Raw genomic sequence first — 14,229 nt, 5'->3', positions numbered from 1 at the left:
AACCTCCTTGCCTCCTCCCTCAGGAGCCCCGCCTCATGACTGCCCTCCCATCCTAGTTCTGGGCAGGGAGGAGTGCAGTGACTTGCCAGGAGCGCTCTGTGCCAGCCATTCCCCAGTGAGTGGCAGGCCCTGACCCTCTTCGTTTCCAGCAGCTGTCCCAAGCAGCTGGATTGGACTCTGGCCATTCTGACAGCTGCTTGATTTAAATAAGACAGAACCTGGCTGGGACATAGAGAGAAGGGTCTGCAGCTGTTGTCCAGGTCCTCAGGGCCAGGCTCCAGGGGGTGATCCTGCCGTGAGCTCTCAGTATCTGGATCAGGGTTGGGTGGGTTTTCTGTGCCCACCCTAACACTCCAGTGCCCTCCAACAGGGACAAGCCCTCCTTAGAACTGACTCTGGCTTGATGGGTCCAGCCGACATCCAGCAGGCACCGTGCCAGGGTGCAAAGTCTGCTGGCCACCTTATTCCTGTCTGTACCCTGCCCTGTAGGGGCAAGCTTTAAAGGCTCTGACTGTGTAAATTCCAGGCCCAGGTCACACCCATCACACACCCACTTAGAGTGCCTGTTCTATGTTTATGGCAGCCTCTAGGGGCTCCCAGACAGCCAGGGCCCAGAAACACTGATCCGTGAGGCCAGAGCAGGTAAACTGCTGTAGACCGGCGTGGGCTACAGGATAAAACTTGATTTCATACAAGCAAGACAATAATCTAGGTCATAATACAAAGAAAAGAAACCTTCCCCAGGCACTTGGAAAGCTGAGGCCCATTGAGATACTGTTTGTAAGGGAGTGTCAGAATGGGACCCAGGGCTCCGGACTTTCTGTATGCCACAACTGCCCCTTACCTAGGCACCTTGTGGATCCCTGGTACTGGGCTCCACTCTTCCCTCCATCATCTGCCTTTACAGAGGAGAAAGCCCTAAGCATAAGGAGGAGGGGTAATTTGCCTGAGGGCACACAGAAGGCAAGGGAGGAGAGATGGGAGCCCTGGACCTTGCACCATGTGACTTCTGTGGTGTCATGGAAGGATCTTCAGAAGAGAAAGCAGACAGGCTTGGTTAAGAAGGACTGGAGTTTGGGGGAGGGGTGTCAGTCATCCTAGATGTACTGCCTGCCAGCCGTGTGGTCCTCAGCAGGTTACTTTACCTCTCTGTACTGCTTCACCTACAAAATAGAGATGACCACAGTGTTCCTCATGAGACTGAAACCATGGAGTCTCACTTCTGTGTGGGGCACAGAAGTCACACACCTGTACTCTCAGCATTTTGGAGTTAGAGACAGGATGATCAGAAGTTCGAGACTATCCTCTGCTACAGAGAAAGTTTGAGGCTAGCCTGAGCTACATGAGACCCTGCCTCAAACAAGTACACCAGAAAGAATCTCTCATCTCCATGTGAAGCTTTTAGGACTGCTCTGGGTGAGTTGTGCAGTACTGTGAGACGCTGTACAAAGTCCCATTTTCCAGAGGAGGAAGGAGGAAGTGACTTGCCACTGGTCATGGCAGGCTGACAGAACTTGGTCACCTGCCTAGGGTCCCTTCAGTTTCTGTGGCCTGCTTTCTACCTTCTTGTTTCCCTGCTGGCTAAGTCAGATACACTCTGCTGCTGTGGACAGTACAGGGGACTCCCTAGGACAGGTACTAATCAGTGACAGATTCAAGTATCCTGAGGCCTTGTCCTGGGGACAGCAGGTCTTGGGGTCTCACAGATCAGGTTCCCTGCACCGCAGCCTCCCTAAGTTTCAGGAAAGCTCCAAGGGAGACCTGGATATGACTTCAGAGAGTGCTGGAGTGTGTAAAAGGCTTTAGTCCAAGGGCCTCACTCAGGGCTGGTGTATGGCACTGGAGCATCTGGCCTCACCTCATCTCTCTTATCCCCAGAATGTGAGGCCAGCGTGAGGAGCTCAGCTCCAGGAGTGCGCTGAGCAGAGCGGGACAGTGCCAGAGAGCCTGGCAGCAAGGAAGGTGGCCCTGGGTTTCCCTGAGCTCTGGAACAGGGCCTCCTGTCAGTCACCTCCCATCTGTGCCTATCCAAGGACACAGCCCACCCCACCTCACCCCACAGCCACCATCTTGGTGAGCAAGCAGTGAAAATGACCAAGTAGGCCTGTGTCACCCCCGCTGGAGGGCCCAAGCTGACCCTGGCTTGCCTCATCCCTGGGAAACACATGAAGGATTCATTTCCGCTCCAGCAGAGCTTGGCCCCAAAGGCCATTTAAGAACTGGATCCCTGAGAGGGTCTAGTGCATGCCAGCACTTAGAATTAAACCGAGCTAGTTTAATCTAGCTTAGGCTCTAAGAAAACTTTCTCTCAAACATAAAACAAAACAAAACAAAACAAAAAAAAGAAAGAGTCCCCTTGTTTTGGTGAGCATGGCAGAGGCAGGATGAGCTCTGTGAGTTGGAGCCTAGCCTGGTCTACATGGTGAGTCCCAGGACAGCCAGGGCTACATAAGAGAGAGTCCATCTCAAAACACAAAACAAGATACAAAACGCCCTTTATTACTATTGCCCTCCACCTTCTGACCACAGTCCCTTATGTGGTCTGCCCAACCCCCCCCCCCAGTGCCATTCCCTGGTGGGTCTCCCTTTCTCCACAGGCTCAGTCTTCCAAACTTTCCTCCCTCTCGCCTTTGCACCTGCTTCTGCTACCTAAAGTACACAAGATCCTGCACCAGCTGACATTTACCCACCCCACAGCCTCTCCCCGCCCCAGTCCCTGGTAGCATGGGTACCTGTAGGTCTTCGGGGCCCTCAACAGAACCTCTGTGGTGACTGCCTCTTAACCCACACCTCCTCCTGATGTCAGGCCTGGCTTGCAGGGCACCTTAGGAAATACAACCCCAGCTCCACCCTCTTGCATTCAATCTCAGGGAAAATCAGACATGAGGTGTAGAGAACAAAAGGGGAAAGAAGAGCCCTAGGCTGGAGGGGAGGGAGCACCCAGGACAGGGCAAGGGTAGGAACATGGCTGCCCCAACCCTAGCTCTGGGGAGTCAGGCAGTAGACCTGGAGCCAGTCGGCCTTTGTCCTACAGTACATGGCTCACTGGGCACATTATCCTTCTTTATCTTTAGAAACCTCATCCAGCTCGCTGCAGGTGGGGGCATACGTCTTCATTGGTGTGGGCGCCATCACCATGCTGATGGGCTTCCTGGGCTGTATTGGTGCTGTCAATGAGGTCCGCTGCCTGCTGGGTCTGGTGAGTCAGGGCCCTGAACCTGTGCTAACCCAGGTCTCCAGGGTAGGGAGTTCTTCCTGGGATGGGTGCAGACACCTGAAGGCCCATAGCTAACTCTGTACTTCTTTGTCCCCAGTACTTCGTCTTCCTTCTGCTGATTCTTATAGCACAGGTGACTGTAGGGGTCCTCTTCTACTTCAATGCTGACAAGGTAAGCACCCTTCTTCCTGCTTCCAGCAGGTGAGGTCCTCTAAGGCAGGATCCTTGGGGCAGGCAGGAAGCCACTCAGTTGTCACAGACAGCCTGGGAGGTCATGGAAAGTCTTCTGCACAAGGATACCAAGGTGTTTGAGGTAGTGAGAGTGGCCAGCCAGACTTGTCTCCCCTAGTGAGGGGCGGGGCAGGGTTGGCCCTCTGCCCCTGGTGTGTATGGGAGTGTGTTTGTGGGGGCTTGGTGGCACCTGTAATTGAAAGTGGGACCAGTAAAGGGAGGGTTAGAGCTTGAGATGGAAATCAGAATGCTGTGTGGCCTTAGACTGACCACTTCCCTCTCTGAACCTGCCTTACCCTCAGTAAACAGGGACTCTGGGGAACACCAGTACATGGCTCGGTGAGCATCTGATCCATGGGAGGCATTTTTCGTTACTAAAGCTCTTGAGTGTATGTCAAAAGTGCCACAGATGAGCCCAGGGAAGAAACTGATGATACAGATGTTAGTCCTTTGTAGGCAGAGCAGTGTTCAGCTCTCAGGATAGAAAAGTCAGACTTACTGTAGCTTAAGGTCAAAGGATGTCTGATGCTGGTTTCCCCATAAGCCTCCTGTAGAAGCCTGGAGTCTGGTCAGCCCTCCCACTGGGATGGAGTTTCCATAGCATGGCACCTCGTGGTCACAGGATGGCTACCACAGCACCAAGCAGAACATCTGCACTGCTGTGGCCAGAAGCAAGAGCAGTGCCAGCCAGGGTCATCAATTTGCTAAGATAGCCTTCTTCTTGCTAGGGAAGGATCACGAAGGCACTTGAGAAAGCTTAGCACGGAGCCTTCAGACTGGCTGTTGGGAACTATGACTGCCCACTGCTCAGGTCCGAGCACCTGCTGTGTGGCACCTTCTAGAAGCTTCACACACGTGAGCTCTGGACAGTAGCCTTGCAGGGTGAGTTCCATGTGGACAAGAACAAATGCTTTTTATTGAGACAGGGGCTCACTTTGTAACCTAGGCTGGCTGAGAACTCAGGGATCCACCCACCTCTGCTTCCTAAATGCTGGGATTGAAGGCGTATGCCAGCATGTTGAAGAAGTGGATGCTGAGAAAGAACATTGGTCACAGTCACCCAGACACCAGTGTCTCTTTTGCTGGGTCCACACACAGGCCATAGACCAAGCTCAGTGCTCACCCGTCACACCCATGGCATCGACAGTCACCAGCCCAGTCATGTGAGAGGCAGGATCATACTCAGGCCTTCTTATTGCTAGTGGAAGAGTCAGGGAGGCCCAGGCTCCCCTGCTGCCTTCAGAGGCCCACTGGGGCCCAGATGAGCCCTGGAGCCTCTCTCCCATCTGTTATACAGAATGGGGCTGGCTTGTGTAGCCATAGGCTCCTCTTGGAAACTAAGACTCTGGTCCGACATCAGCCAGCCCTTGGAAGAACTGAGGAGCCTGGTGCTGTGCTAGTCACACACCGAGTTTGGTCATTTCTTGAAACCATGCAGGAGATCAGAGAGGAATCTTATTTTCAGATGTGGGTGCTGAAGCACAGAGAAGTTAAACAGTTTACCTGTGTTCACACAGCCAATGAGCAGCAGAGGCAGGAGGGGAGCCCAGGCATCCTGGTTTATTGGTCGTGCTGATAAGACACTCACTGCAGTGGTTCCTTCCCTCAGTCTACTTTGGTTTGTAACGCACACCCAGCCTGTTCTCCAGGTGAGCTGGGTTGGCTCCCAGCATGAGCTGCAATCAAAATGAGTGAGAAGAGAGCCTGCTCCGGGAGCAGAGCCGCCATGATAGCTGAACCTGACCTGAGCCCTGAGCTTCCAAGTGGCCAAGGCAAAAGAGGAAATGATGGAGTTACTAGATGAAAGGAAGCTTGCCTGGATGTCAGGCAGGAAGCCTGTGGTTAGGGGAGGGAAACTCCTTACCCAGTAGGGTGTAGGGTCAGGTACTCATTTCTCCCTTGTGGCTTTTCTGGGGACCCAGTCAGGGTACATGGCAATGTCATTAGGTAGGAAGCTGGTGGTCTTTTTTTTTTTTTTTTGGTTCTTTTTTTTTCGGAGCTGGGGACCGAACCCAGGGCCTTGCGCTTCCTAGGCAAGCGCTCAACCACTGAGCTAAATCCCCAACCCCAAGCTGGTGGTCTTTGCAGGGGATCAGAGCCACCCCCAGCCCTAGTGGAGCCATCATCCCTTGGTAAGGACAACACCACCCTCTGGGTTGGCGTCAACCCCACATTAGGGGCCAAGCTTGAGCATAACGTGTTTTAGGTTTACACTTTCCATTCAAGAAACAGAAACTCACAAGAGCCAAGTGACTTTGGCCAAAGTGACACACTCAGCAGCCTCTGAGTGACTTCCCCAGGGTCTTTCTGCCTGCTGCTGCTCATCTGTGGTAGAAGCTCAGGAGAAGCCTCTGGGTGCCCCCAGCCCCTGATAGGGCTGGCGGGAGAGTCAGACCTTGACTCTTTCCAGTGCTGTGTGCCCCACAGTGCTTCCTCTGCCACCCGACTACCTCAGGCTCCACACCCCGCTCCTTCCTCCTGCACAGAATGGGGGATCCCCTGTGCTTGGTGAGGTTCTTTCCCTTTACCCCTGAGTTGGAAGAAACAGAACCCACGGCCCCCAGGCACTTTGTAAATCACAGCAGGAGACTAAACATTTCTTGGTGATGTTTATTTCTGCAGAGAGGCCCAACTTGGAGGGGGCAGGGGCGGGCAGGGCTTCTCAGGGCAGAGGAAGAAGCCTTCTAGAGGATGGCTGGCAACTCCTCAAAGACCCACTCAGAACTGGTTCTGAGACTCTGGGCAGGCAAGGCAGTCTCTTTCTGCCTCAGCTTCCTCTTCTGTGGAGGGATGCTTCAGGCCTTGTGTGTCTAGCAGAAATGTCCTCTGAGACAGCAGCTGCAGCCACTCAGTGACAGTGTGGCCCACAAGCAGGACATTGGGCCCCCTGTGCCCTGTAGACAGTGTCCCTGGGGAAATCAGTGCACATAATCATACCCCAGACCCTTCAGTCCAGGCTGGCCTTGGAGTTCTTACGTCACCAAAGATGATCTTGAACTTAGGGTATTTCTTACTGCCCCCTCCCAAGTGCTAGGGGTACAGTCATTACCACCCCTCATCCTCCACCCCCGAGTTTTGTTCCATCTGGGGATGAGAGCTAGGGCTTTGTGTGTGCCAGGAAAGCACTGAGTCACCAAACCACATCCTCAGACTTCCCAGTCCCTCTGTAAGATCTGAATGCGTCAGAACCCCCAAAGGCCTTTTCCCAGTGCCGTGTGGACACTGGGCAGTGGTGGGTAGAGGATGCAAGGCCCAGGCCCTTGGCTGGTAAGCAAGCATCACTGCTGTGGAGACTTTGCTGGGCCGGGGTAAACAGGTAAGCATGGTGGGTAGCTGCACCCACCGTGGTCAGTGTTAGGATAGGCTGAGTGAACAGGACTCAGGGTGAAGTCACAGACTCGGGCGGGGTGCAGTCCTCATCCATGGGCTGCTGGCTGCTGTGCCTTCACCCAGCCAGTGCTGGATAAAGAGACCAGGTCTGGCCTTCAGGGGCCCTGCTCCTTGGCAAGCTCCGATGCTGGTCGCTGTGTGGCTTAGGTGAAGTTATATACACTCTCTGAGCTGTGTAGATGTCTAGGAAGGATTCTGCTGATCCTTCCTAGGTCAGCAGGGAGTGAGGGAGCCAGGAAAGAAATGAGGTCTCCTGCTTCCCTGTTGGCATGCTAGTTTGACCTCAAATGACAGCTGTGTGCTAGCTTCCCATTAACATGTACAGAGGTATTAAGAACATGGATTAGGTTGGAGTGCAGGGCCTAGAGCTACAGCCTGCGGCCAAAGGGCTTCACGTGGAGGGAAGATTGTTTCAGAGATGGTGTTAAGGAAGCCTGAAGTCACGAGTGTGCTCAGGCCTGTGTGGCAGAGGTGGTAGGCCAGGCTCCCAGAGACAAAATCCTTCCGTGTGAGTGGTCTGCTCCTTTGGGAGGGAATGTCTCAGCTATAGGACAGATGGCCCTTTCTTCCCAGCTGTGAAGGGAGAAGGCAGCTGGCTGTTGGTTGCCCAGGGTCATAGAGATGTGGGTGGAGTTTCTCCAGGGAGCCAAGAGCTCTAGAGCCCCTGTGCTCTGCACAGGGATACAAGCTGAATGTCAGTCTATGGTGGCTGGGTGCATGACACTCCTGCAGACTGGAGCAGCGGGCTTCCTGAATCACTCGGGGTGCCGGGTGCCGATTAGAAGCGACAGGCCCCGCCTGTGGCCCCAGGTGGAGAGCCTCATTTCTTGAAAGCCCTTCGAGGAGTACCAGGCAGCATCTTCAGTGGGACCCTAGGGAGCAGTGCTTGACTCTTCTAACACATTAGAGAAGACTGCACTGTCCTGCAGAAACTGAGGAGGGACTGCAGAAAGGAAGACAGAGGACACCGGCCATCTTTGGTCCAGGAAATACTTAAGCTAGGGCTTAAGGGTACCGTTACCAAGGAGACAGTGTGGACTAGTAAGCTGTGGAGAGCTGCTGGCATTGAGAGGCCCCACCCTGTGACTCGCCTCTGCGGGCTTCTGCACTTCCCGTGAGAGGCCCAGAAAGAGTCTTAAGTGGGATGCTGTGTTGCCCTTGAAGGTCCTGGGCCATTCACACTCTGAATGTTTAGCACTGAACCTGGGAAAAGAACAGTGCAGGCTTCGGCGGAGGACAGCCTCAGGTGAGGTGGGACTGACCAGGTAGAGGCCTCCAGGATCCTGGGAGCCACAGGGATCTGGGTTATGGAATCTGCTGCTGTCTGGCTGTGTGACCAGGAGGCTTGCTCTCTTAGAAAGTAGGACCTGTGGAGTCATCTGAGCTCTCAGATGATCTGTGCCTGGTCTGATACCCTGGGAAGATGGGAGCCAGGGATATTGCCCTTTGAGGTTTCACTAGGAGGGATAATTTGAAAAATTGGGGAGGGTGGTGGAGTTGACACCATCCCAGGGACTGACCAAGGGGACAAGAGACCCCTAATCAGCCATGAATCTCAGTCTCTAAAGCTCTGACTGCTGGCTTTACTCCTCTGTTGGTCTTCCTCTTCAGGAAACTTGTCCCCCAGGGAGCTTGTCAACCCACATATATGGCTGTACAGAACCAGGTGCCAGCCTGGGTCTCTGACCTTAGCTGTGTCAGCCACATCCTGGACTACAGGATGCTGAGTGCTTTCCGTGGGAATCACCCACTCTGGTGGAAATCACCCAGGGCCTCTTACCTGTTGGTATCTGTGACAGGGTTGTGGAGGAGGTAGGGAAGTCCAACTGCCATGACAACCACACTGGGAAAATACAGTGCCCTGTGGCTACAAAAGAGGGACCTACTACCAGGGGCAGATGTGGAAGTGATGGGGAGATGTGTCTTCAAGGCCTGGGGACTTCCTGCTTACTAGAGACTAGAAGCTAGGCCCAGATGGTCAGGGCAGCCAGACCCAAGACCTGCCGGCAGACAGCCCAGTTGTGGGGTGTGCAAACCATGGGAGCTTCTCTGGCCCCAGTTAAAATTCTTCTGATGGGCATGTGGTTGAACTCTGAGGGAACTTTACAGGCCGATGGCAATCTGAGTTGGGGAGCAGACAAGCTCAAGTTCAAACTTTAGTTCTTGCACAAGGCTGTGTGGCTTGGCTAAGTTCACAAGCCTCTCTAGGCCTGTGGCAAGGGAACAGGGCCAGTCCCTGGGCCACAGGTCAGGTGGGAGGGTCAGTTGAGATATTTCAGTAAGGGCAGTCTGTGAAAGTCAGCCACTGCTGAGCTGTCCATTGGAAAGATCTGGGAGCTGTAGAACTCGATGATGCTTTTCTTTGCTTTATCTTTGCCTGTTTTCTGTTTGCTTGGGAGTTTTGGGTTTGTCTTTTAGTCTGGGTCTTGTGTAGTCTAGGCTGGTCCCATGATGCCCATACAACCAAAAATGACATTGAACTTTTCACCCTCCCACCCGCTGAGTGGGGTGCTGGATTACAGGTGTGTCCTGCCAAGCCCAGTGTATGCAGGGCTGGTGACTGGCCTTGAGTTGACCTAGGCAAGTTGTATACTAAGTGAGCCACACCCAAGCCCATGAGGATTCTTGAAGATGATGCTAGGAACTCGGCTGACTTGAGAGGCCTGCACTGGCTCCCCAGGCCAAGCAGGGAAGTAGCTAGGAGCCCAGATAGTTGGCCTAGCTGGAGTAGGTGAGCGTCCTGGATACACTGCTCAAGGCTCCCTTGGGAGGCTAAGGAAGATCATCCTGCATCTGGAGAGCATGGTTATGTCAGGAAGAGAGGCAAGTGTGTGGCCTTCCTGTACACAGTGATCCTTCTGGTTCTCATGGGTAAGCGATGATGGTGGCCAGCCTGTCTAGGCTGTGAGGGGGAGGCCATGTTCCCACCTTTGTGAGTCTCACCTCGCTCTGGGGCCTAGCTGCAGATCTTTCCTCTCCTCACAGTTGGCTGTTGGTGAGAAGCAGTGAGGCCATGTCCTCTGTTCTCTGAAACCCTCAGAGAACAGGTACCACAAGTTTCCCCAGCTGGTGGCAACTACTACTATTAGTCAGGGTATGGACTATTAAATCCCAGGGAGGGCAGCCATGAAAGGCAACCATGGAGGGCAGCCATGGAGAGCTCCCACAGATCTTCACCCTGCCCCCTCTAACAGTTATGAGGACCTCAGCCTCATGTGGTGCTACTGACTCTAGGGAAAGCCAGCTTGGTCACATGGCTGAGGCTGAGGTGGTCTTCTGGTTGGACTTCCTGGGCTGCTTGCCTTTCAGTCTTGGAGCTTTCCTGAGAGACCACAGCCCATTCCACTAAAACAAGAAATTTGACACTCTCTGCCTCTTATTTTCACTGTCCCTAGGAGATGGGTCTCATGCCCAGCCTCTGTGATAGCTAACCATGGGGAAAGTGTGTTTACTATCTGTACCTGCACCTAGCTGCCCCCTAGCCAACACCCAGAGCCCAGGTGAGAAGAGACCTAAGCCCAAATAGTGAATGAGCTATGGTGCCATCATTTAGTCCTGGGCAAGGATGGCCAAGGAAGGACGACAGAGGGGTAGGAGAAACACTTCTGTAGAGAGGCCACAAGGCCTTTCTGAGGAGACGAAGTTTGACAGAGGAGCTAGCCACGTCCACATCCAGGGGAACAGCATTCTGAGCAGCAGGAACAGGATAGAGGCAGCAAGAGGCCTTGTGTGGTGTAGCACAGCTCTAAAGAACAGGGAGCCAGGGCCGGGGAGACCTGGGCAAACAGTATGGGACCTTGTAAGTCACTGAGAAGACATTGACATGTCTTTTGAAAGTTGTGGGAGGCCACAGGAGGCTTTTCCACATCGAAAGGGAAAATGCCTGGTGAAGGGGTAGGCCATGGCTGACAGGGTTGGCACTGAGCAATGTGCACTAGGGATTACCAGGATGGTGGATGTTCTGCAGCCATGAGTGTAGCCTCGGAGTGCTGGGGTGGAGGAGGCAGGGTGTGTGAGCATGAGCAGCCGTGAGGCCCAGGTTCAAGTCCAGCCCCGACCCTCACACTCTCTCTACAGCTGAAGCAGGAGATGGGGAACACAGTGATGGACATTATTCAGAACTACAGCGTCAATGCCAGCAGCAGCCGCGAGGAGGCTTGGGACTATGTGCAGGCGCAGGTAAGGACGGCTGTTGGTGACAAGATGGCTCATCTACAGTCCTAGGTCTGGGTGACAGTGAGGTGGTGTGGCTGTGCTACTACTCTTGGAGACAAGACACAAGTGCTCCTGGCCCCTAAGCATAGCCTTGGTGACAGCTCCTGGGCTCACAGCGTTGCCTTTTCTTTGTTGGCCCTGGAAAGGTTGTCCCTTCCTGGTGTCACAGAGCAAGTGAGGCTTGCCTGTTCACTCACTGGGGCAGAGCCTGTGGTGCCTACACTTCTGCCTTTCAGTCTGAGCTCTTGGCAGCTGGGTAACAGCTTGGAGCTGAGCTTCCCTACACATGCTTAGAGCGCCCCCTTCTGGCTGTTGCAGATGAAGCTTGGGCACAGGAGATGGCTCATACCCCCCTACCCCTACCCCCACGTGTGATTCGATTACCCAAGGAACTCATGGAGAGCAGTGTTAGCTTCCATCCCAGAAGGCCTTTCTGCCCTCTGGATAGAGTATTTTGTCTTTGGAAACAGTGGAATTGATGTTGTCTTGTTCCTCACTTTGGCGACCAGGCAGCTCTGCCCCAGAGTTGGTGCTCAACACTGGCAGGTAGCCTTGGCCTTGACCAGTCTGTCCCTGGGCTCTCTGGACCCATGTGGCACACTGTCTGCCTCACCCTATTAGGGACCTGAGTTCCTAGTCTTCATTTGTGGAAAGCTCAGCTCAACTTGAAGTGGCAGAACTGAGGTTTGAACCCAGCACCTGACCCTAGAGCCCCATGCTCAGCCTTTGCCACCTGCCAGACAGCCCTGCATGCATTCTGTATACATGCTGACTAGCCTTTCACTTGAACTTGCCTCCTCCCCTCTATGCATATGCTAACGGCTTCTGAGTCTTCCAACTCTGGCTCTCTACTATGTTGGTAGTTCTTGCTGTGTCTCAGAGGCCTCTTGAAGTCCCTTCTGATGCACAGCACTGAAGTTCAGACCATGGGTGATGGGCATCTACTGCACCCCAGTGGGGCACGGAAGTGGCCAGCCTGAGTCTCCACCTGGAGGTGGGCTGTTTAGGACAGGCTGAGTGGCTGGTCAAGCAACCTGTCCCCACTGCACAGGTGAAGTGCTGTGGCTGGGTCAGCCCCTCCAACTGGACACGTAACCCGGTGCTCAAGAACTCTACCAAGACCACTTACCCATGCTCCTGTGAGAAGACGAAGGAGGAGGACAACCAGCTCATTGTGAAGAAAGGGTTCTGTGAGTCTGACAACAGCACCGCAAGTGAAAACAGTCCTGAGGACTGGCCTGTGCACCCGGAGGTATGTGGGGCTGGCAGCCGGGAGCTGGACTCTACCATTCTCAGAGAGGCAGGTGGTCTGTCACTCAGGCCTCCTTCCTTTGTTAGATCCCTCCTTCCAGTCTGCTCACACCTTCCTCTACAGGTGCATGGGGTCTCCTCATGAGACCATTCTGGGCAGGCTCGCTGCAGCTGGGTAGTGGCTGACGTGATCTTTCCACAGGGGTGCATGGAGAAGGCTCAGGCGTGGCTACAGGAGAACTTCGGCATCCTTCTGGGCGTGTGTGCTGGTGTTGCTGTCATTGAGGTCTGTCCCTCCCTCCTACTCAGCCTTCCTTCCCCTGGGTTCCCACATACCCCTCCCCCACTGACCTTGCATTGCTGCTGTCCTGTGAGCTGAGTGGTCCATGTGTTTCTAGAGCTGCCCTGACTTCAGTCTATCTGGTTGTGTGATGTCAGATTGGACACTGTCCCTCTCTGGGCCTCGTTTAGCAGCCTGCCTGTCTTGTCAGGATGGTTGTAACTGGAACCCAGGGTAGAGCTGGATGGCAGGGTTCTAGGACCTGGGCTGGCCATTCTGACTTTGATTTGTCCTTCACAGCTGCTGGGGTTGTTCCTGTCCATATGTTTGTGCCGGTACATTCATTCTGAAGATTACAGCAAGGTCCCCAAGTACTGAGGCTGCTGATGTCCCCACTGTCCTGTGTTTCTCCACCCTCAGTCTCCCACAGGGCCTCTAGAGCTTTCCCACATGAGCCGTGCTCCATCTACTACTGAGGCCTCTGGCCCACCCTGGGAAGGTTGTAGGAACTTTCTGGGCCTGGGCCCTTCTCCCTGCCTTTCTGCCACCAATATGGGGCCCTTACTGTCCTGTAGCTCTTCCTCCTACTGCCTGGAATATTTTTAACAGCTTGAAATGGCTCCCAGTATTACTGTACACAGGATAGCTGGGTCCCCACCCTGAAGTCATATTATAACAATATAATATTAAAAACCAGGGAGGGTGGGCTAGCACCCATGGCTGCCCAGGGAAAGGCCACAGGAAAGGTTAGTGGTTTCCCCACTGTGACACTTTCTTTATGGGTTTTCAATGTTTCTGTGGGAGACAGGGTAGGCAGTTCTTGTACACACTTGGAATACTCCCCCCAAGCTCAGTTCAGCAGGGAACTGAACGGAGAGGCTGCCTGGGGGACTGGCCCAGGTAGCCCCCAGTGAGCTTTTCCTTGGTGAGGGACCTGACAGCTTAGGGGCATGGGTCCCTCAGGTCTGGCATAAGACCCTGAGTTGTCTGGACAAGAGAAGGAGGATCTGGACTGGTATTTCTTGGCAGCTGTCCCCTGTCCCCTGGGCTAAGGGTGGGTGAGGCTGTGCCTTGCAGGGTGGGGGAGGGTTTCCATATGCTCATCTCTGAAATCAACTATTAAAGGAGGATTTGTAACAATCCAGCCTGAAGAGGTCGTGTCCTGAACTATGGGGTGGAGAGGATGTGGGGTGACAGCAGGGAGCCATTCGATGAACCTCAAAGCTTGACATTGGGTTCCTTGTTACAGCTGATGCCAGTTCATAATTGCTGTTTTTCCTCCTCAGAGGCCTGGGTACAGGTGCTGAGAAGGGGGCTGGAGAGCCAGAAGGAAACTTTCATACTAGGCAAGGCCAGTGGAACGTGCAGACTTGGGCCTTTTGAAATGGACTATCCCTCACAGCCTCTGCACATTTAGCCCAGGAGAACCCAGAGCCACATGACGTGATGGAAGTACTCACACAGGAGCAGACAGAGGGACGGCCAGTGGGTACTTCTCCCACTCCCCTGTGGGGCCCTGGAGGACTGGGAAGACCTTCCTTCCCTCCTAGTGAGTGGCTCTCTAGGCTGTGGAGGGGTATGCTTCAACAGTACCCACCAGGGGGCACTGCTGCCCCATTTTCGGAGCCCAGGGAATCAGTGGTTC

General features: G+C 54.0%; 1 protein-coding gene across 6 annotated transcripts in view; it reads left to right on the top strand.

Moving 5' to 3' along the window:
- Positions 1 to 13,728, top strand: part of Cd82 (Cd82 molecule) — a 44,551-nt gene extending 30,823 nt beyond the window's left edge. For 3 of the 6 annotated variants that reach the window (XM_006234598.3, XM_006234597.5, XM_039105948.2), the window contains 6 exons: positions 3,075 to 3,199; positions 3,315 to 3,389; positions 10,916 to 11,017; positions 12,105 to 12,305; positions 12,507 to 12,590; positions 12,885 to 13,728. In XM_006234598.3, the coding sequence (XP_006234660.1) occupies positions 3,075 to 3,199; positions 3,315 to 3,389; positions 10,916 to 11,017; positions 12,105 to 12,305; positions 12,507 to 12,590; positions 12,885 to 12,962 (665 nt within the window). In that variant the 3' untranslated portion in view covers positions 12,963 to 13,728. Of the gene's footprint in view, positions 1 to 3,074; positions 3,200 to 3,314; positions 3,390 to 6,103; positions 6,765 to 6,874; positions 8,085 to 10,915; positions 11,018 to 12,104; positions 12,306 to 12,506; positions 12,591 to 12,884 lie in introns of those variants that run through there. The other 3 variants (NM_031797.2, XM_039105951.2, XM_039105953.2) reach the window with 3 other exon arrangements.
- Positions 13,729 to 14,229: the final 501 nt, after the last annotated feature.

The sequence above is a fragment of the Rattus norvegicus genome, chromosome 3, assembly GCF_036323735.1.
Source record: "Rattus norvegicus strain BN/NHsdMcwi chromosome 3, GRCr8, whole genome shotgun sequence".
NCBI lineage: Eukaryota > Metazoa > Chordata > Mammalia > Rodentia > Muridae > Rattus > Rattus norvegicus.
Note: the sequence above shows the minus strand (reverse complement) of the source record. Positions and strands in the feature narration are given on the sequence as shown.